The sequence below is a fragment of the Nelumbo lutea genome, chromosome 3 (assembly GCF_056320005.1).
Source record: "Nelumbo lutea isolate HS-2025 chromosome 3, American lotus-T2T, whole genome shotgun sequence".
Classification (NCBI taxonomy): Eukaryota; Viridiplantae; Streptophyta; class Magnoliopsida; order Proteales; family Nelumbonaceae; genus Nelumbo; species Nelumbo lutea.
Window position 1 is genome coordinate 83,522,131 of NC_142686.1, and position 22,178 is coordinate 83,544,308.

At 36.5% G+C, this 22,178-nt stretch overlaps 2 protein-coding genes across 3 annotated transcripts in view; one reads left to right on the plus strand and one right to left on the minus strand.

The window, feature by feature from the left end:
• Window positions 1-1,288: 1,288 nt before the first annotated feature.
• LOC148866131 (65-kDa microtubule-associated protein 3-like) lies at window positions 1,289-7,525 on the minus strand. The gene is made up of 13 exons (XM_088980391.1): window positions 7,231-7,525; window positions 5,405-5,501; window positions 5,012-5,218; window positions 4,574-4,825; window positions 4,256-4,465; window positions 4,007-4,162; window positions 3,717-3,876; window positions 3,467-3,618; window positions 3,300-3,387; window positions 3,084-3,157; window positions 2,750-2,824; window positions 2,382-2,655; window positions 1,289-2,290 (listed from the first exon to the last, which is right to left on the minus strand). The coding sequence occupies exons 2-13, from the start codon at window positions 5,474-5,476 to the stop codon at window positions 1,524-1,526; spliced, it is 2,487 nt and encodes an 828-aa protein (XP_088836517.1). The 5' UTR covers window positions 5,477-5,501; window positions 7,231-7,525; the 3' UTR covers window positions 1,289-1,523.
• A 4,357-nt stretch (window positions 7,526-11,882) lies between these two features.
• LOC148866132 (Leucine-rich receptor-like protein kinase family protein) overlaps window positions 11,883-22,178 on the plus strand; it is a 30,872-nt gene continuing 20,576 nt past the window's right edge. Inside the window, exons 1-2 of one of the 2 annotated variants that reach the window (XM_088980568.1) lie at window positions 11,965-12,804; window positions 12,973-16,103. In XM_088980568.1, coding sequence (XP_088836694.1) covers window positions 12,977-16,103 — 3,127 coding nt within the window. In that variant the 5' untranslated portion in view covers window positions 11,965-12,804; window positions 12,973-12,976. Of the gene's footprint in view, window positions 16,104-22,178 lie in introns of both variants that reach the window. The other variant, XM_088980567.1, reaches the window with a different exon arrangement.

The window sequence follows — 22,178 nt, forward strand, 5'->3', positions numbered from 1 at the left end:
TTGGGATAAAACTTGCTAAACAGAGAAAGATAATGTAGTGCACAGGTAGTGGAAGGATATGGGCGCTGCCAGTGTTTCTGGGTCGTGTCAACTCTCAAGTCAAGTGATATATAGGAAACCTTTGTATAGCCAAATTGTTTGATAATTTTAATGATAAGTCACACTTTTGACAAACTTTGATGATTCAATTCACATGGAAGATGGAAGAAACTACACAATGTAGAAAGATAAACATTACGTCACAAGTCACAAACCACTTATTCATGATTCAAAGAAGAAAACATATTCAAAGGGTACAGTGATAGTTGGGCCATCTCTGATCAGGCAGGACTAGGTAGTGGCTTTGTTGGAGTGGACATCCCTTACAAGGATGAGAAAACCAAAAGAAAAGAGAACAACATGATGCAAATAGCACTTTGTTTGACTAGGGAAGGAAGTGGGTCCCAAGCACTCACGCCTAGAAAGGGAGATAGGTACTTTTCACCACATTACATGAAACCAGACTGGCTTACAGCTTCACTTTTCTTTTGTGGTTATTTCATGGCTTGTCTGGATACGTAGTTGAGTGGAAGAGATAGTTGAGTAAAGGAAGACTACTTTAGTGGATGTTGTAGGAATGGGAATAAGCTATTGGTAGGAAGGAGGGCTTGTGCTTTTTATGAAAGTCTAGGAAGCACATGGCCTTTGTTGGCTTTGGCCAGAGAGGGGAAAGGGAATGAGAGTGTGTAGGTGCATGCATCATCAGCAGTGATCACGACGAAAATAATGATGGTGTTGGCAGCAGGAGTCCATCCAAAGTGGGGGCATAATTGCTGAATTGGCTGAGCTGAATTTCTTGTTGGTCGTTTAGTTGAGGTGGTCATACAGTATATTATTTTAGGGGTAGCGAGGTAGGTTAAAGTAATCACTACAACATGATTCAGCAATTAAGGAGCTCATCCAATTCAACCACTACCAATGTGTTCCTTTTAACGCTAAAGCTAAACTTGTGTTCAGAAAGTCTGTATAAAGGGAAAGGAAATAATCAAAAGATAGAAACATAGTATAAATCTTTCTATATACAAGACAAACTACACTCTTTGCCATAGTCACATAAGCAAATGACCTAGTACAGATTTCCCACAAGTCTACATAGTTCCAAGTATGAATCTTCTAATGTGCTGCAAATTCTTTTGCAGTAGACCACTACCAATTTAGATCTGATAACACTTTAGTTTAGAGTATGGTCAGGGTTCATGAATGGATAAAAATGTGATAGGAAACAATGAAGATCATGATAACATTATAATTGGACACAATGTGTATCACATTCCAATGCAGTAAATTTAGGATAAAGCAGATCAGGTTCATGTTCTGATTGAAGACAATCATTATATTTGACTACAAAAAATTCGTGATGTTCTAAGATAGCAGAAGGGGACAAGGATTTGTGACAAAGTGCATTTCAGCTATGTACAGGAACCAGATAAGCCAATTACAGTTGACTTTCAATGCCTAAATGAAGAAAAAAAGGAGAAACCAATCTAATTCAGGTCCAAACATGTCAAACTTGTACTACTGATATCACGTGTTTTGGGAATGAAAAAACCAGCTCTCCTCTCCTCGAAGGAGTATTCAACTTCTTCATGCATCTCTTCAATTTTATCAGCACCAAAGAGAAATGCGGCAATTGCAGGAGCTGGGGTTGTAGCTGTTTGCATGGGTACGGAAATGGTTGAAGGAGTAGTGGGCACTGGAATTGGCATCTTCTCCTTGGGGGTCCTGTTATCTTCAATTTTATTAGCACCAAAAAGAACAGTGGCAATTGCAGGGTCTGGGGTGGTAGCTGTTTGCATGGATACAGAAATGGTTGAAGGAGTAGTGGGCATTGGAATTGGCATCTTCTCCTTGGGGGTCCTGTTATCTTCAATTTTATTAGCACCAAAAAGAACAGTGGCAATTGCAGGGGCTGGGGTGGTAGCTGTTTGCATGGATACAGAAATGGTTGAAGGAGTAGTGGGCATTGGAATTGGCATCTTCTCCTTGGGGGTCCTGTTATCTTCATCAGTAACGCAAGCCAACTTGGAAGGTGTAGCCAATGGTGTGTTGCTATTGGGGAGTGTTTTCTGCATAGTCCGACCCTGCACTTTGTTTAGATCTTCCAGAAAATTTGGGTTGAGCTTGGGTAACATTGCTGCAGAGAGAGGGGAAAATGGCTTTCTTGTCATGGGTGATTCAATTTCATGAGAATTTGTAGCATTGAATGAGTGCTTCTTTACTGGGAGACCAGCAATATCCAAGCCTCTCCTACCTGCATAAAGAGTCAAAGCAAACTCAGAATGAAAGAAAATTCAAATGACAAGAACAACCCTTCAGAGAAAAAAATAAGAAAAAATAACAACCTGCAGACAAAGCTACACAACTATCATCCTGGTGGTGGCTTAGTAAACCACCCTTCTTGCTTGGGCGTAAATGTGGAGTAAGTTTTGCAGGGTGAGGCAGATCAGGTTTAGGAGTTTGCAACATTGCTCCACCAAGTGAGAGTCTTCTACCATTTGCACCTCCAATTGACATTCTAGGACCTTTTTTTCCATTCTGGGGCTTTAGTGGGCTTGGCTTTGATCCAAACAGTGCCTCCTGCTCTGCAATTAATTGTCCCTGGAGTTTCTTTTGATCCTGCAAGGGTCAATGTTTGGGCAAAGATGACATTGTAGTACCATTACAATACTGTGATTGACTAAAAGCAACTTCAGAACCGGAGTGGTCATACCCTCTGTCTTTTTCTTTCTTGCTCTTTCTCTTGCCTTAAAATATTGTATTCTTCGAGCATAGAAAGAAGCCTGACCTGTAACATGGAGAACAAGAATGGATCATTATAAATATGTATTGGCTAACTTGACAATTGAAGTAATTTAATTAAGTCAGGTCCCAGTTCCAGAAAAAAAAAATAGACAAGGGGAAGGCCAAAAAGAGCCTGATTCAATTCCAAAAAAATAATATCCAATAGCTTAATCTTGTAAAGAATATATGTCAGAGTGGAATGGAAGATAAAGGTGAATAAAGCAGACAAAGTGATGACTGAGAATTTAACAGGTAGTACTTACACCATCATATAAAAATTCAATGCCTCTTTCTCTCTCCCATGTTCTGACTTTTGTCCCCAATGCATCTATCATTGCTGCTCCAAAACCAATAAATTTTAGAAATTAAATGATTCTATGGCTGCCTAGAAAAGTTAGACTTGTATAAGGTAGACAACAATATTTCAACCTAATAGGAACTAGGAAGAGTTAACAGTACATGTGATGCAAGAAGTGTACCAGGAAGTTTGTTAACCACAGCACGAGCTTTCTCAGCTCGCTTTAGTGTAAGATGTGCACCTCTTCCAGCATTATAACGGTTTTCATCCTGAAATACTACCTCATATGTGAGAGTACTGATAGGATATAGAAATATCTTCTAAGAAAACCAAGGCAAAGCACCTGACCCTGTTATATTCCTCAAGCCAGCTCTCCTCTTCACATGCAGCCAACCACTTCTCAACCTTTTCCAGTATCTCTTTCCTGCTAAATGCTTCCTCTTTGAACTTTGCAATTTGAAGTTCAATCTGCTCCAGAATGCAGGCAGGGTCCACAGCTCCTGAATAAAAAAAAAATTATGATAATTGCATACTGGAAATCATATTGAAACTGAATACTGGAAATCAAAGAACAATACATTCCATCAGATTCTCTTACCAGATTCAATAGCTTCAATTGCATATTCCATTCCATTATCTATTTCTGCCACCATGTGTGTCCGCCTGCAAATCTCTTCCATCTCTGATCTCTTCTTCAGAACAAGTTCTTTCATTTTACTAGCTTTCAAATCCTCAAGTCTAGACACTTCCTCCTCAACCTGCATCTCATGTCTACTTAGTTCTTATTTATGGCCATGAAGCCTATATACTCAATGGGAGTAAATAAAACAACAGTAAAGATTTTTCTCAAAAAGTTTCTCTTCCTTTTCAGTGTACTGTTAAACTCACATAATTAATAAACTCCACAGAGAGCATGTTCGGTTCAGTTATTTCTTGTTCTGAAGCGGCTACTTTACAGGTCACATTCTGAAATATTTGTTGCTCCCCAATTGGTGTATCCATCAAATTCCACAACTCCAGCATGGTAGTTGCAAGATCTTGCAACTGCCACAATTTGATACATCAGTAAACTTAATGAAAAAAGGCATAAAATGAAACAGAAAATCATAAAATTAAGTTTCTAGATCAATAAATTACCCTTCGCATTCTCTTTATCTTAACCTCCAACAGGTTTTGTATTGCAGAGTCCAACCTCTCAATTGTATCATCACTTATGTTCTTTGTTCCTTCAGAATCATTCAAACTGGGGTGAACCTCATTAATTGTTTGCTTGAAATCCATGCCAAGAACCAAACAGAGTGAGTTCAAAGTACTCAAGTGATCCAGGACCTGTTTCAGGCGATCACTCTGTACAAAGAAGGAAATTAGATCATTTGCTGGCATTCAAAAATGATTGATAGCATTTACTTTTTTTTTTTCTTTTCTATGTGTGTGTTGGGGAGGAGGGGGGTTCACCTTTTCCTTTTGAAGTGCCTGCAGTTGCCTGTGCAACTCTTCAAACTTTCTCATGGACAAGTCAGTTTCGTCCACAACTATCTTAGAAGAATTATAATCTGTTGATTTGCAAATCTCATTTGAGATTCTCTGTATTTGCTCAAGAACTTCAAGAAACTGATTCCTTCTGTCACATTTTCTCTTCCGCATCTCCTCTAATTGTGGAATAATAGCTGCAAGCTCTTCCTTCAATCTTCCAGAGTTCTGATCAGACTGGATACAAGAGCCCACTTGTTATCACTTTGATATGAAGGATATTTTAAGCAACTGAAGAACAGTTCAAGAAATGATGGTGTGGTTACCAAAATATCAAGCTTCTTCTAAGACAAAACTGATTCTTTTTTTTTTTTTCATCCTGGAAGCTATGATGCATGGATAAAGTTGGATCTAGAGACCCACCTGGCGGATATGCACTGGTCGCTCACCCATTGCTGAGCAGATTGTTGCAAGTTCTGCCTCATTTTCTGCAATTGCTTGTCGTAGCTGTGCTCTGCACCGGTTTGCCTGATCTACCTTTCTTCTATATACTTCTAGGCATTCTCGTTCTAGTTCAAGTAGCATTTTATCCCTTTCAGCTTCGGATTCTCCAACTTCATCCCATATCATCTGAATTCAGCAATATCATGGACAATTGAAACATTAGAAATATAGCAATTGGTGTGTAATCACCTTCAGATTGCTATTGCAACAAAATCGAATAAACAACAAGAATAAATAGGGGAAGAGATAGAGATGTAAGAAAGATAATCATTCTTTTATATTAAAACTTCAATAAAATAAATAAATGACAACCTGAAGTTCATATAGAAGGGACCCACAAGTTGTTTCCATTTGCAAAAGTTGATCGCTTTGGAGATTCGACATGTTGAAACTTGAAATCAATACTTCTCTGCAGAGGGCAATAATTAATCGAATGATACATCCCAAGAATTGAAAATAAACTGATTTAACAATAGGTTCATTCCTAATCCCAGAATGATTAATAATACATCAATGCTGTGAAACAGAAAAACATGGAAAAAAAAAGGAAATTCTCCTTTAAAATATATTGACTAATAACAAGGGAAAATAGGTAATCAATAGGTTGAAGCCTCTCTTGTTCAGAACCAAATACACAAGGCATGAAATCAACACCATCAAATATAACATAAAGGGCAACTCTATTGTTCGATGGATCACTATTAACAGATCAACATTTAAAATGTAGAATTTTTTTAAAGTTTAAAAATGTTAACTAGATATATCTTATGTTATCTGGATATGGTTGGATGCAGTACCAGATATGAAGTTTATACCAAAGATTGAAGCATCCCACACAATACAGCACCCTTGTACAGGTATATGGGTATCATAGGACATATCCATCTGACTGAAACACTATTTGTGAACGAGGGTGTTGGGAGAGTGGACACTCTCAAACTCAAACCCGTATTCTCACGCTTGTCAGCCCAAGACCAATGCACCAAGCAATGGCCTCTTATGACAATATAAAGACCATTGTCCAATACTAATCTCATCCATCTAGGGTGTTGGGAGAGGTGGAGACCGGATAGGATCCCCTAATGACAGTATAAGTTAAGATATTAAATTTCATGTCACCTAGAAATTCTAAGGCGGCATTTGGTTCTCCACAGAAAGTAACTTTTTTGTTGACGAAGTGGCAAGCCAAAAGCCAAATAAGTAAATAAGAAACCACCTTCCTCAAAAAAATAAAAATAAAAAAAGTATCCACCTACTGAATCTGCTAGGCCATGCATGGGAATACAGAAACAAGATTGTGAATCATCTAAAGGTTGTGACCTTTCGATTATACCTAATCAAGGTCCAATTTCTTGGGCATACCTCGTATCTTTTCCCACATGCAATTCTTATAAGTTTTTCTTCATAGTTTTTATAGTTTATATATCTTTTCCCACATGCAATTCTTATAAGCTTTTATTCATAGTTTATAGTTTATAGTTTATTCTAGATTGGTGCTTTATAGCTTTTTGAGATTCTCAGTGTTATGTTCAATTCATTACTGAAACACATCTTGAGTATATTCCGAGAATTGCTAATGTAGCAGCTCATCCAATTTCTCAGCATATGAAAAACTATTCTAGGGAGAAATTTTGGTACTCTCCTCCTCCTTGGTTGTCTTCTGTTGTAAACATTTCATCTTCTAAGTTTAATTAAAGTTATCTTATCCACCAAAAGAAGAAAAAAAAAATCATCCAACAGAGCCAACCAATACCCAGAAACCTTAAAAACGTTTCTGAGACTGTTTCAAGGAACTTGGAGTTTTTTGAAGCTTCAAAGGGAAAATACTCTGCGCATGAGGATTTAGGGTTTCCGAAATCAATCAAACAAAGAGGATCTGAACGAGTTACTGTCCAAATGTCGGAGGAATTTTGAGAAAAAAAAAAAAGGTCTTGAAGCAACGAAAGGTAGAATCTTCCTGAAATTTAGTGAGTGCAAGTGACATGATAATGATGATGATGCAAATGCTTCTCACTGACTAGAAAGAAAATTTCCTCAAGACCTCGAGGCAGGTACCAAAAGGGTTGCATCATTTGATAAACCCCAACTCCATGAGTTTCAACAACTAGTAAAAATCTAGAAGCTTAAAATTTTCTTACCGACTTTCAGATTAAGGACCTAGGATTGATTCGGATCGAGCCTTGATCTCGATTTGGTCTTTAGAGATGGAGTTCGCTGCAGATCTTCGAATAATCAAATCCTGGTTTTCACTTAACTTGCTTGCTCAGTTGCTCCCTTCGTTCAAATTTCAAAAAGGCTCGCGTCGCTTTTGGTTCTAACTTCTAAATGAAAGGCAAGGAAAGGAAAGGCAAATGCTAGTTAGACGGGCATCCTAGTCACAGATCCCTTAACACCCATAATCGCCCTCATTTCAAAAATAAATTAATAGAGCTCTTTCTACCTTTTGCCATTTTGTGATTAAAGGGTTCCGTGTCGAACACTGCCGGTGGCGCTAGGCTTGCTCGAAATTTTGAATTCTTTGATTTATTTCTCGAACGTTATGGGACCCACACATATGACATATCTTAAAAAGTCATAATATTCTGGAAATTTAAACAATTTAACCGTTTCAAGGTTGGCCCGGTCACTTTCTTCCACTTTCTTAACTTTTAATTTTTTAAATAGAGTAGAACCGGCTTTGAATTAGGATAAATTACAAACTACTCCATGTATTTAGCAAATGCTGATACTTAGCCCCCAATTTTATGTTCCGACAAGAAACTCTACTGAACTTTTGATTTCAGCACTTTACCCCCTAATTCCGTTAATGAGGTTAGTGGTGAAGGTAAAATTAAAGCTGTCAATGGATTCTGAAAATCCAATATAAGATCTGATTATTTCGGATTTCAATAATGTATTTATCTAATGAGATTGGATGTGAATTTTACTCTATTTGATCCGATAAAATTCAAATTTGATTATATTATAATATTTGTTGATTTTAATATTTAAAATTTATATAATTATATATAAAATTATGTATAATAAATTTAGTATGTTATGTTTATATTAATTTATTATATAAAAATGAAAAGTAATTAACTTTTTATTTTTTATATTTAAAAAAAATTAAGCAAAATTGGATTAAATTTAGGGTCTGTTTGGTTCGTAGTCGGAATCGAAAACGAAATCCTCTGGAATCGGAATCGGAATGGTTTATTCCCATAGTATGTTTGATTTAGACAAGAATGGGAATGGAAATTAAAATCAGCAGGAACTGGATTTCATTCCCAAGGGAGAGGTAAGGAATAGTCATTCCCTCAAATGGGGGAATGCTATTCCAGTAGGAATGGGAATGGAATTCCGATTCTGTCCAACCAAACAGTTGGACTATTCCGATTCCAATTCCAGACCCTTATTCCTACAAACCAAACTGGCCCTCAAATTCAATTCGAATTAATTAGGATTGAATTAGAATCCAAAATCTCTAAATCCGATTGAAGTCATGTCATTTTCAATAATCGGATTGGAATTGGGAATCGAGATTTTGCTAAATCTGATCTATAATCCGGTTAGGCCCTAGGTAAAATTACCAAATTGTTCATTTAAATTTTAAAATCGGTTGGATTAAGAATAAAAGGTATCAAAATGACAAAAGTGACACACTAAAACATAGTCTCTCTCGTCCCCAACCTCCAAATCGGTTACCATGCTTCCAAACCCTAACTGAAGAAAAATAGAATAAAAAGGCAAATTAGTCATAAAAATAACAGCAGTTTGAAATTTTAAAGATATTTAAGGGCTCATTTTATGCATTTTTTCGCACGGTTTTTTTGGCTGTTTATAAGTCGGGAAGACCGATTTTCGGTTTATTTTTGTTTGGCGCATGGAAGATCTACCCGTCAAAAGACAGAACACCGAAAAAACACAAAAAGCCCATTTTGAGCTGGTTTCGAAAAGCTCTAAATGAAGCTTTTCGTGTTTTATTCTCACACGAAAAGACGTATAGAAAAAGACACGTCTACCAAATGTACTTCGGGTTGCTTAAATCTTCATATAAAAGCTCAATACGTATTTTGACTGTCAAAACTACCAGAAAATCTTCCGAAAAAGACACGTCAAACAAACCCTAAATACACACATGCTGACTAATTTGCTGATAATTGATGAAGTCTTTTAAGCAAGTTGTAATGGATATTGGGTTCGAATCTTACCCACGTGCTATAGGGTGCCCCACGCTCTGGGGCACAAATGTCATCTCACATTCTCACCCTAATTGTGCAAAGGCTGTGGCCACATCACATGAGAGTCATAAACCGTGACTTTCTTTAAGAAGTGGAAAACCAAAAACAACTACTCAAATGTGGATAAAAAAAACTCTTCTGTAAAATGAATTACATATGATACTGAAATCCATTGGCACAGAGGATCTATATTGCGCGTAAATTGTTCAATCGGCTGTGGAATTAATATTAATGTTTCATGTAAATAATAAATTGATCCGTCCCATCACTCTACTATCATTGAACATTGTAATCATGAGCATTAAGGAATTTGGTTATGAGGCACTCCGCCTTATAACCTATTGACCAAATGATAATATAGCAAGTCAATGATAAATTTATTGATCTCACCGTAAAAAGTGTGGGTCCCATTTATTTTATTACTTGTGTAAAATATTATCATTGTTTCCCCATTCCATAAAAAATGATGGCTGCTCAGCCGGTTGTAAAGCAAAATTTAGGGCTAAAGTTTCATTTAGTATTTCTTATTTTAAGGATTTATCTCTTTTTTGCAATTAAAAAATCAAGTATTTATAGAGATATTATAGCTAAAAAAGAAGAAAAGTCCTTAAAATAAGAAATGCCAAATGCAGTGGCTAACCCTAAGTATAAGGCTAACAAGCTAAGTTTATTGTTAATGCTATTCCGTTTTATGGCCCAAGAAACTGAATAAGTCAGCCCATTTTGGACCTTGCTTGGCAGAAATTGGATTACCTGATCGCTTTAGTTGTTCAGTAGGCTATGAAACCAATGATAAGGTTCCACGCTAGTAATAAGTTCATGGGCCCCACTATAAAAGATACGGCTCCCATGTATTTTATTACTGACATGGAACCTTATGATTGGTTCTACAACCCATTGAACAGCTAAGCATTCAACTAAACCTTGCTCACTTGGCAAGGGTTAGTTGAGTATGGGCTGACCTTTGGTTGCCTTAAAAAAAAAAAGGGAAATTCACCATGAGTTTTCAGCATTTCTCTTAAATTCACCATAACTTTTCAAAATATCTAAAACTCACCATGTCACTAATTTGACATTAAACAGAATAACAGAAGTTAATATATTACCATTTAACTCTTATAGAAAAATATAAAAATATATACCTATATATTTTAATATTTTAACTACAAAAACATGAAATAAAGGAAAATGTTCAAAAAAATATTTTTAAATATAAAATACATAAAAACACAGAAATTACAAAAAATATAAAAATACTATAGAACTTGAAAAACAAAATAAAAAAATGTAGAAAAAAACCTAAAATTATAGAAAAACACAAAAATTGCAAATAAATAACAAAAAATACAGAAAAATTTTATAGATTGTAGAAAATTGAAAAATGTAAAAAATATAAATTATACAAAAACATTAGAAATTATAACAAAACACAAAATGTAAAAAAACAAGAAAATTGAAAAAGACAAAAAAAAACTCAAAAAAATATAAAGATCGAATAAAAACAAAAATTGTAAATATACATGAAATGGTAAAATTTTAAAAATTATATATTATAGAAAAAAAGTAAAAATTGTAAAAACCTACACAAAGATACATAAAATGATAAAAAAATCAACTAAAAAAGAAAAAAATAAAAAAATGATTTTTAAATTATATATTTTAGAAAAAAATAAAAAATTACAAACAAACTAATAAAATGATATTTAAAGAAAATAAACAAAAAATAGACATTGAATCTAAAGATTATTGCAATAAATTTTCGAAAAACATTTCAAACAATGAGATAAAAATTTACAAAAATATTTTTTTGCATAAATCTATAGAATCCTCGATGGGGAGGATTTACTTTCCAAATTCAAAAGAATACATTGCAAATGTTTCAAAGCATCTAAAACTTTGAAATTTTTGATTGCCTTCTTTCAAATCTTCAAATAGTAGATCTATGCGGCAACAACCTTCAGAGAGAGAGAGAGAAGTGCAGTGGTTATCTTCATGATCTGAGCGAGAGAGAAGGTGCTACGGTAGTGGCAAGATCTGAGCAAGAGAGAGGGTGGTGTAGCGGCTACTTTCAAGATCTAAGGGAGACAGAAGGTGGTGCAACGACAAGGTCTAAAGAGGGTGGTGCAATTACTTTCAAAAATGAGAGAGAAGGTGCTATAAGGGCAGCAAGATCTAAGAAAGAAAGAAGGCGATGCAGTGACTACCTTCAAGATTTGAGCGAGAAAAGGGGCTGCGGCCAGATTTGAGCAAGAAAGAGAGAGAAGAAAGAGATAATTTCGGTCTAACCCTGATCTAAATGACACCTTTTCTCCTAATTTGCCATTCAATGGATAATTTGGTCATAAAAATTGCTATTTATAATGATATGGTCAAACATTAACGGAAAGTGAGTTTCGGAAAATTCGTGTGGAGTGTAGACTGACGTGTCCGGCAGGGATGGAAGAGAGGCTGTGAAACGTGGGCAACAAAATTTTTCCATTGATTCACGGGAGACAGATGATGATATGACAGTTGGTGAAAGAAGAAGAAATTGGGTCTGTATTAGTATTACCATTGTTGCCTGCTGAAGCACGCACTCGCTGAAAGAGAGAGATTCCAGTCTCCACTAAGCTATAAGCAGTCGGCGTGGAAATGATGACCTTCGAGAACAGAAGCCAAGCAACAACCACACTTGCCCTAAGGAGGAGGCCCAGCAAACAACAATGGCGGACATTCATTCTTCAACGTCTACACGACTTGTCTCGTCTACTACGTATAAAGCAACAGAAGATTGCTCAATCATCCATCCCAAAAGCGATCTTATTTTTTTATATTTATTTCTAGGGAAAAAGTGGCGATGATGATGATGATAAGATGGAACAAGGGCTGGAGGTGGAGGTGGAGGCCTATTAGCTATAAGCAACAGCAACTACAGCGCAAAGCTGAAAGCTCTGGCTTCGGAATTAAGAGGATTGAAGAACAGAAAATAGCAGCACTGTTGAACTGCAGGCTTTGGTTGACTCGAATACCTTATCTACTCTGTCTGTATACCTTCGTTACTCAATCCTTGTTTCTTACCCCTTCAAATGTCCGACCCTCCCTGGCTCGTTCTTATCTCTTCATTTGCTACTTCATCACCTTTTTCTTTCTCCTTTAGGCCTTTTTAATTCCTAGATGTGGCGCTACTCAGTTAGGTAACTTTCTATCCCCTTTTACTCAATCTTCTCAAGGCAGAAAAAAAAGGCTCTTCCTCTTCTCTTTCTTCAACTTTTAAGCGTTTTCATTTGGTTGGGTTCGGTTTAATTTATTATTTCCTCACTCGGGTAGAGCTTGATCCTGCTTAGCTTTTACAATTCAGAATTATTCGCTATTATTGTGAGCGGTGGTCTTTTGGGTGGGTCGAATTAGTGTTGTTTCTTCTTGAACTTGCTTTGGAATTGAGTTTTCTAAGTTGTTTTCATGGAAGATTCCTCAGTCATACGGTTGCAGACTTGCAGTTCTTTGATTTGGGTATGTGATTTTGCACCTCATCCCTTCTGCTTTTCCAATGATCAATTAACTGTTTTCTGATGATTGGTTGTCTTGATCATACTTAAACTTGTCCTTGATTTACTTGTTTCTGTGGGTTATAGTCCCTCTACTCTTGGTCACTCACAACCCCTGCATTTCTTGATTCAGGACTATGACATATCCCCCAATCGAGAGAACAAAACTTTCAATCGTTGTGAAGACTGTCAACATGTTCCCACTGTGCTGTGTGTCCCTGTCTTTTGACTCTAGAACAGTAGATGCTAGGACCAAAGGCGAGAATTCGATCCCGTCTCCTCATTTCTTTCTCTACTCTCGCTTCTTTCCTCTGTCTGTCCAGGAAATGGCAACCCATAGGACCTCTGCTCGTGTTGGAAGTCATTTTCTCTTAGTTCTTGCCATTTGTTACTGCTTTATCTTCGCAAGTTCACTGAACGAAGACGGGAGTGCACTTCTGGAATTCAGAAGGAGCCTTATTGGCAATAGTAACAACAACAATTTCCTAAACTGGAATTTAGGAGATTCAACTCCTTGTAATTGGACGGGTATAGAATGTACTGGCTCTGAGGTAACATCTGTAAATCTCAGTGGCTTCAATTTGTCTGGTAAGTTGTCTTCCAGTATCTGTAAACTTCCTCAGTTAACTGCGTTAAACTTATCAGATAATCTCATCTCTGGTCCTTTAATTAAGGAACTGGGTAATTGTGGGAATCTTGAGATTTTGGACCTTGGCACAAATAGGTTACACGGAGAAATACCAATAGAGATGTTCCAATTGTTCAATCTAAGAATTCTCTCTCTAAGTGAGAACTATCTGTATGGTCAAATTCCTACTGATATTGGAAATTTGATGCATCTCGAAGAACTTGTCATTTATAGCAATAACCTCACTGACACAATTCCTTCATCGATTGGAAAGTTGAAAAACCTTAGGATCATCAGGGCAGGTCTAAACTTCCTCTCGGGCCCAATACCTGTAGAAATCCGTGAATGCCATAGCCTGGAGATTTTAGGGTTGGCACAGAATAAGCTTGAAGGTTCTATTCCCAGGGAGATCCACAAGCTTAAGAATCTAACCACATTGATTCTTTGGCAGAACCATTTATCTGGGGAGATTCCTCCTGAGCTTGGGAACTGCAGTAGCCTGGAGTTGCTTGCTTTGAATGACAATGCTTTCACTGGAAGCATTCCAAAGGAGCTTGGGAAGTTATCCCGGTTGAAAAAGTTATATTTGTACACCAACCAATTTACTGGAACAATTCCGCGAGAACTAGGAAACTGTAGAAGTACAGTTGAGATTGACCTTTCTGAGAATCGATTAACAGGTTTCATTCCCAAGGAGCTAGGTCAGATTTCAAATCTTCACCTACTTCATCTTTTTGAAAACCTTCTACAGGGAAGCATTCCTAGAGAGCTTGGATGGTTACAACAGTTGAGGAATTTAGATTTGTCCATCAATAATATGACAGGTACAATTCCTTTAGAGTTTCAGAACCTTACCTGTTTGGAGGATCTGCAACTCTTTGACAATAAGCTTGAAGGTACCATTCCTCCTCTTATTGGGGCCAACAGCAATCTCTCTGTCCTTGACATGTCTGAAAACAAACTTGTAGGTAACATACCAGCAAATCTTTGTAAATTACATAAGTTAATGTTCCTGAGCCTTGGGTCAAATATGTTGTCTGGTAACATTCCGTATGGGCTAAAAACATGCAAGTCTCTTGTACAACTAATGTTGGGAGATAACCAACTAACAGGAAGCCTTCCTATTGAATTGTCGAGACTTCAGAATCTTTCTGCACTGGAGTTGTATCAAAACCGATTTTCAGGGCCTATACCCTCAGAAATTGGTAAGCTTAAAAAACTTGAGAGACTCCTCTTGTCAAACAATTACTTCTTTGGCCATATCCCCCCTGAGATTGGAGAACTGGCACAGCTTGTGATCTTAAATATTTCTTCTAACCAACTATCTGGTAGTATCCCTCATGAGTTGGGAAACTGTACAAAGCTCCAGAGGCTTGATCTTAGCAGAAACCACTTCACAGGCTACGTACCAGTGGAACTTGGCAATCTAGTGAATCTAGAACTGCTGAAGCTATCTGATAACAGACTGAATGGAGGGATACCGACTACTTTAGGAGGTCTGCACCATCTTACAGAGTTGCAAATGGGAGGGAATTATTTGTCTGGCACTATCCCCATTGAGCTAGGTCAACTTTCTGCTCTTCAGATTGCTCTTAACATTAGCCATAATGCTCTTTCTGGGGAAATTCCAGGTGATCTAGGAAACTTGCAGATGTTGGAAGCCCTTTATTTGAACAACAACCAGCTGGTTGGTGAGATACCTGCTTCAATTGGTACACTGTTAAGTCTCATTGTCTGCAACCTTTCTAATAATAACTTGGTTGGAATAATACCCAACACTCCTGCTTTCCGTAAAATGGATTCCAGCAACTTTGTTGGAAATATTGGCTTGTGCAGAGCAGGGTCAAATATTTGTCATCCATCTTCACCCCCATCTTCTACCACACATGCAAATTGGTTACAAGAGGGTTCATCAAGGGAGAAAGTAGTGAGCATTACTTCAGCGGTTGTTGGATTAGTTTCACTGGTTCTTACTATCAGTATTTGCTGGGTTATAAAGCACCGTGAACGCATTTTTGTTTCCCATGAAGATCAAATGAGTAATGATGTGGCTGATAACTATTATTTTCCCAAAGAAGGTTTCACATATCAGGACATCTTGGAAGGCACTGGTAATTTTTCGGAGACTGCGGTTATAGGAAGAGGGGCTTGTGGCACAGTTTACAAGGCTGTGATGTCTAATGGCAAGCATATTGCTGTTAAAAAGCTGAAGTCCAGTGGAGAAGGGTCGAATGTTGACAGAAGCTTCCTTGCTGAGATATCAACATTAGGAAAGATTGGGCACCGCAATATTGTGAAGCTCTATGGCTTTTGTTACCACCAAGATGCTAACATTCTCTTGTATGAGTATATGGCGAATGGGAGCCTAGGAGAACACCTCCATGGCAATGGAAAAACATGTTTGCTTGACTGGAATACTAGATATAAGATTGCTCTTGGTGCAGCAGAGGGTTTATGCTATCTCCACTATGACTGCAAGCCTCAAATTATTCATCGAGATATAAAATCAAACAACATATTACTAGATGATTCCCTAGAGGCTCATGTTGGGGACTTTGGTTTGGCAAAGTTGATCGACTTTCCATTCTCAAAATCCATGTCTGCTGTTGCAGGTTCATATGGCTATATCGCTCCAGGTAAGAATGTCTTTGACCATGTTATGTCATGTTTCATTTGTTGCAGGTTCATTTGTCTTCTGTTTAGATTGACAATGTTATATCATGTTTCATTTGTTTTTTTGCTCATCCTAATCAAATGTTAGTCTCGTATAGATTCTAAAGAATACCTGCATGAAAGAATTCAAACATATGCAATAATAGAGAAGATTTGGTACCAATATTTAAATTTCAACTCTAGAGAATAAGATCGATCCTACGTATAATTAAGATTACAAGAGTTTCTCAAATAGACTTTAATCCTAAGCTAGCTAAAACTAGAATAAAAAGGAACAACAACTCTTAGTATTATTCTGATGACTAATCAAGAGATAATTATGTAAATGAGGCTATCTTAAACTTGTGTGGGTCCTCACTCTTATCAATAGGCATTTATATTGCTTATCTTAATCACTTTGAGATAAGGGAAGGGTATCTGTAGAAGTGTTCTTGTCCCATCATTGTCCTAGTTGAGCAAGATGTAAGATATAGGGGATACCTGTGGATTTTAGCACTTGTGCCCGTGTAGTTAATGGATTAGCAATTTAAAACATACTTGACCCTAGATAAGATGGGACCATTTGAGAAAAATATCCTCGATTTATAAATTAAGAGAAACAAAATAGAAGGTAAAGAAGAAATAGGAGTTGGCAGTAGCAATACTCAAGAAGGAATAACACAATCCTTGAAATTTTGACGTAAAGTAGCCAAAACATTATTTGTTTCTTTGATTTTTGTCACTCCTAAAACCTGTTTTCAAGGTCTTCCTTACGATTACTTCTAGGGCTGCAAGTTGGGTACCTAATTTGAATGAGTCCGCCCAAGTTGCCCTCTAATTATTTCTATAAATACACCACTTTCCTTTTTTTGATAAATAATACACAGCTTTCCATTACAACCTCCACAAGAACTTTTAAATATAAATTGCTTCTAGAACTTTTTTAGTGATGGGTGCTACATTTCAACAAATGCCCAACAGAATAATGTTGAACTAATACCCCATGGTGATACTTAGGGGCATATGCTTAAAACTTTGATTTAATTACTTTTTTATTACATAAATAAACTCATTTTTTATCAATCAAGAAAACAGGAATAAAATGTTAGAATAATAAGACTAGTGGGCATATGCTTAAAACTTTGAATTAATTACTTTTTTATTACATAAACAAACTCATTTTTTATCAATCAAGAAAACAGGAATAAAATGTTAGAATAATAAGATTAGTTCAGGTGCTCAAGTAACCAAAAGGCAGAAAATAAAGTGATAGCCTAAAGTTGTCAATATTTTGTCCTGAATTTCTTAAACATGATAATTGGGCTCATTGTGAAGGTAATTAAATATTACTTGTGACATTAAATAAAGGCATTTGGGCATATTATGATATTTCAGGGAAGGAAAAGGGAGATTGGTATAGATATCTGTATGATACAACCAACCAATTCACATTAGGGTTGATCATTTCTTCCTGGGCCTGCATAATCTGACCCACCCTAGCCTAAACCCATACTAAGCCCACACATAATGCTGGTTGGGCCTGGGCCTGGAAAACCCTAGGCCCGCTCATCCTAGCCCAGCTTGGAAGTTATGATATATGTACATTCCATATATGTATACTGTAATACCATATATGGTACAAATTAATAAATTGATATTATTATTATTATTATTATTATTATTATTATTATTATAATTGTGTGTGTGCTCTATAATTTTTATTATAAAATTAAATTGACAATTTATATTTTAAAAAATAATTATATTAATTTATATGGGAAAACCTGGACGCCTGAGATATAATATCAAGCCCAGTGAGCGGGCTAGGCCAGGCCCAAGCAGTTCTAGAGTCTATTATTACTGTTTTCTTGGTAAAAGACTAATAGAAAGTCAAAATAGAGAGGAGAGAGAGAAGAGAAAAAAAGATTTGGAGTCAAAAACATTGGTTGGCAGTGCCCGCTTCTATATTTATATTAGGGCGACCCAAAAATAATAAAAAAGAAAGGAAAAATTACATATGTGCCCCTGTAGCACTAAATTAGAGTTTTTTAATAGTTTTAACACTCCCCCTCAAGTTGGGACATAGATGTCAATCATGCCCAACTTGTCACATAAGTCATTGTGCCGCAAGTGATGTAGGCCCTTTGTAAAAATGTCTGCAAGTTGCTCCTTGGAACTAACATTACAGAGTGCACACTTTCCCATTAACAAGTTTCTCCTTAATAAAGTGTTTGTTCACCTCAATATGTTTAGTTCTATCATGAAGGACAAGGTTGGCTGCAATATTGATGGCAGCCTTGTTGTTACAATTCAAGGACATGGGTCTATCAATTGGAAAACCTAGCTCACTCAACAAATTCTTTATCCACATAACATCAGCTATTCGATGGGACATTGCCCTATACTTGGATTTAGCATTAGACCTAGCCATTACAGTTTGTTTCTTGCTTCTTCATGTGATTAGGTTTCCTCCCACAAAGGTACAATACTCACATGTGGACTTTCTGTCATCAACTGATCCAGCCCAATCAACATCTATATATACTTCAACCTTCAAATGCCCATCCCCATTCTTCTGGAATAGTAAGCCAACTCCCGGAAACTTCTTTAGGTACCTAAGGATTCTCTTAGCCGCCTCTAAATGTGTGGTCTTAGGGGCATACATGAATTGACTAAGAATACCCATAGCATAAGCAATGTCTAGCCGGTCATGGACAAATACAGGAGACTTCCTACAAGTCCGTATAATTGTTTTACATCCTTGATAGTCTCACCACAACAATCACCCAGTCTGTGGTTTGGATCAATGGAAGAGTCATCTGGCTTGCCCCCTAGTTTTCTTGAATCCTATAACAGGTCTAGGATGTATTTCCTTTGAGAAATGAGGATCCCCTTTTTTCAGCAGGCCACTTCAATTCCAAGGAAATACTGCATGGACCTAGATCCTCCACATCAAATTGAGTGGCTAGAAACTCCTTTAGCTTCTGGATTTTAACTTTCTAATTACCTGTGATTACTATGTCATCAACATGCACAATCAAGGCTGCAATCTTTCCTTCTCTTTTCACAAATAATGTATGATCAGTTTGACACTATTTATAGCCAATCTGCTGCATTATTAGATGAAACTTGTTGAACCAAGTTCTTGGCAATTGTTTTAGTCCATACAAAGATTTATTTAGCCTACACACTTTCTGTTCTTTGCCTTGGGCACAAAAGCCAAGTGGTTGTACCATGTACACCTCTTCTTTAAGATCATCATTCAAGAAGCGTTTTTGATATCTAACTGATTAAGGTCCCAATTAAGATTAGTAGCTAGAGAGAAAAGGGATTCTGATAGAATTCATCTTAGCTATTAGAGCAAATGTCTCTGCATAATCTACTCCATACACCTAAGTAAACCCTTTTGCCACCAACCGGGCTTTGTACCTTTCCATAGTAGGGGTGTCGACAGTATTCGAAAATCTGATTTCAAATTCGAGATTTGACATAATCGAATCGAATTCAGATATGAACTTATTCAATTTGATAAATATCCGAATTCGATTGATTATTCAATTCTTATATATAATATATGAAGTATTTAAATGTTTTATATAATTTATATATAATAATTAAATTATATAAAAATTTTATATATTTATATACTTTATATAAATAAAATATTTATTTTATATATTTATTAATTACCTAAAATAATTAATTGGTTGAATTCAAATCAAATTGAATATTTGAATATTTAGTTGAATTCGAATTCAAATATTAATTTTCAATATCCGTCGGATATCGAATTTTCTAATTGGATTCGAATTCGATCCGTTTACACCCCTACTAAACTATGAACACCCACTTACATCCTACCGGTTCCCAGTGATTTAGAAGGCGCACAGGCGAGGTGCATTTCAGGGTAGGCGCCTTGCCCAAGTCCTAGGCGTAGCCGTTTCAAATGGCGCACGCCTGGTGCGCTTAGGCGTGTGCCCAGTGCGCCTTGTGCCTCAGCCTAGGCGTGCGCCTTTTGAAACTTCAATGCTTTTATGCTTTTTTTGTGTCTAGCGGCTGGGCTGGGGTCTCCACCCTCGGACCCCCATACCACGCCCCTCAAGGCAAGCCCAAACAAGTCCACATTAGGTCTTAAATTCTTAGTTCTCATACAAAAAATAATGATTTTATAGTTTTTATTACTTTTTAAGAAGACATTTTATTAGAATGAATGAATGATCAACATTACCAAATGGGGGGCTCTCGAATTTTTTGTGTGAGAACTAAGAATTTAAGACCTAACGTGGACTTGTTTGGGCTTGCCTCGAGGGGCGTGGTACAAAGGCAGCTTGTAGAATCAGGAATGTAATATGCTTTACATCACATTAGCTACTTGAAGTAATGCAATTGAGAAAAAAAAGAGATTGTGGGTTTTATATGCTTGAAAATGTTTTATATATTTGATTTTATTTTTAAATTCTCATTTGAATATGCTTTACATGTTATATTTATGTATTTTAATATTAGATAATAGGTTTTTTAAAACATTTATTTTAAAATTGAAGTTTATATTTTTATTAATATTATGTTTAATAATTTTTTGATCTTTTGCACTTCTTAGTTTTTTTTTTTAATTTTTTAATCCTTTTTTTGCGCCTTGCTTAAAAAGGCACGCACCTCACTTTGCACCTTAGGCACAAATTGACCCCTACGCCTTTTTTGCACCTTGCGCTTTTAAAACACTATCAATTCCTTACCCTTAAGAAGATCCACTAACTCCCATGTACCATTTTTATATAAGGCATTGGTCTCCTCTTTCATTGAATTTGTCCATTCAGGTACTAAGAGAGCCTCTGCCACATTTTTAGGGGCAGGGGCACTATCTATGGAAGAAAGGAAAGCACAAAAAGAGGGTGAGATGTTCTCATAGGAAACAAAGTGGGAGATAGGATGCTCAATAATGGAATCAATAGCAATAGGGTCAGAAACATCAATGGGAATAAGAGTACCTAGATGATAGGATCTATCCCCAGTGAATCTAATGATGTTGGTAGTACAACTTCAAGTTGCTCCACAACTCATGAATTCAGTAGGGCATTGCGACGACGGAGGAAAATACTGAATGGAGGAGGATCAAGTAAGGAAGGAAGAACATGGATCTATTTCTCCACCCTACTCTCCCCCTTAGGAAAGAAATGATCACTCTCAAAGAAAGACACATCCATAGAAACATAGTATTTTCTAGAAATGGGATCAAAACATCGATAGCCCTTTTGAGAAGAAGGGTAGCCCAATCAGAAGCATTTTGGAATATTCATATGTATGAGTAGTCTACGAGCAACTTTCAGGAGATAACAATTTTTTTCTTTCTGCAACACCATCCTGTTGTGGTGTTTTGGCACAATAACTACGATAAATGGACCCACACGAAGCAAGAAACTCCATGAGATCATGATGAAAATACTCTTTGTCAGAATGGAAAGTTTGGATCTCCATCTAAAATTGAGCGAATATCATGCGTTGGAAATTTTGTATAGTTTTTGGCACCTCATCTCTAGGCCACATGGGATACACCCATGTATATCTGGAGTAGTCATCAATAAGTATAATAAAGTATCGATAGCTAGTCTCAAATGGTAAAGTAATAGGGCCCCAAATATCATAATAAACAATATGGAAAGGAAAATCAGATCAATTATTTCATGAAGCAAAATGATTTCTGCAACGTTTGCTCAACTGACAAGTTCGACATGTGAGTTTAGACATTAACATTGACTTGAGCAACTCTGGAAACAAAAACTTTAGCAACTCAAATGATAAACGACCCAACTAATATGCCATAAATAAACTTGACTCTTAGACTTAGTAACCGCAAGATTAGCTTTATTCTCCAACATGTAGAGACCATCCACCATACAACTTCTACCAATCGTCTTCCTCGAAGCCAAATCTTGTACCACACAAGAAGGAAAGAAGGTTACTGAACAGTTTAACAAATTTGTAATACTACTAACAGAAAACAAGTTTATAGGCGTTTTTAGAATGTGTAACACATTAGGAAAGGTAAGTCTAAAAGGAAG

Bases quoted from the DNA above. Each gene is read 5' to 3' on its own strand.
- LOC148866131 (XM_088980391.1), bottom strand. From the start codon at position 5,476: ATGTCGAATCTCCAAAGCGATCAACTTTTGCAAATGGAAACAACTTGT. The intron at 3,619-3,716 runs GTAAGAGAATCT...TTTTTTATTCAG, and splicing joins AATTGAAGCTATTGAATCTG to GAGCTGTGGACCCTGCCTGC. The intron at 3,158-3,299 runs GTACACTTCTTG...GTTTTGGAGCAG, and splicing joins TGTGGTTAACAAACTTCCTG to CAATGATAGATGCATTGGGG.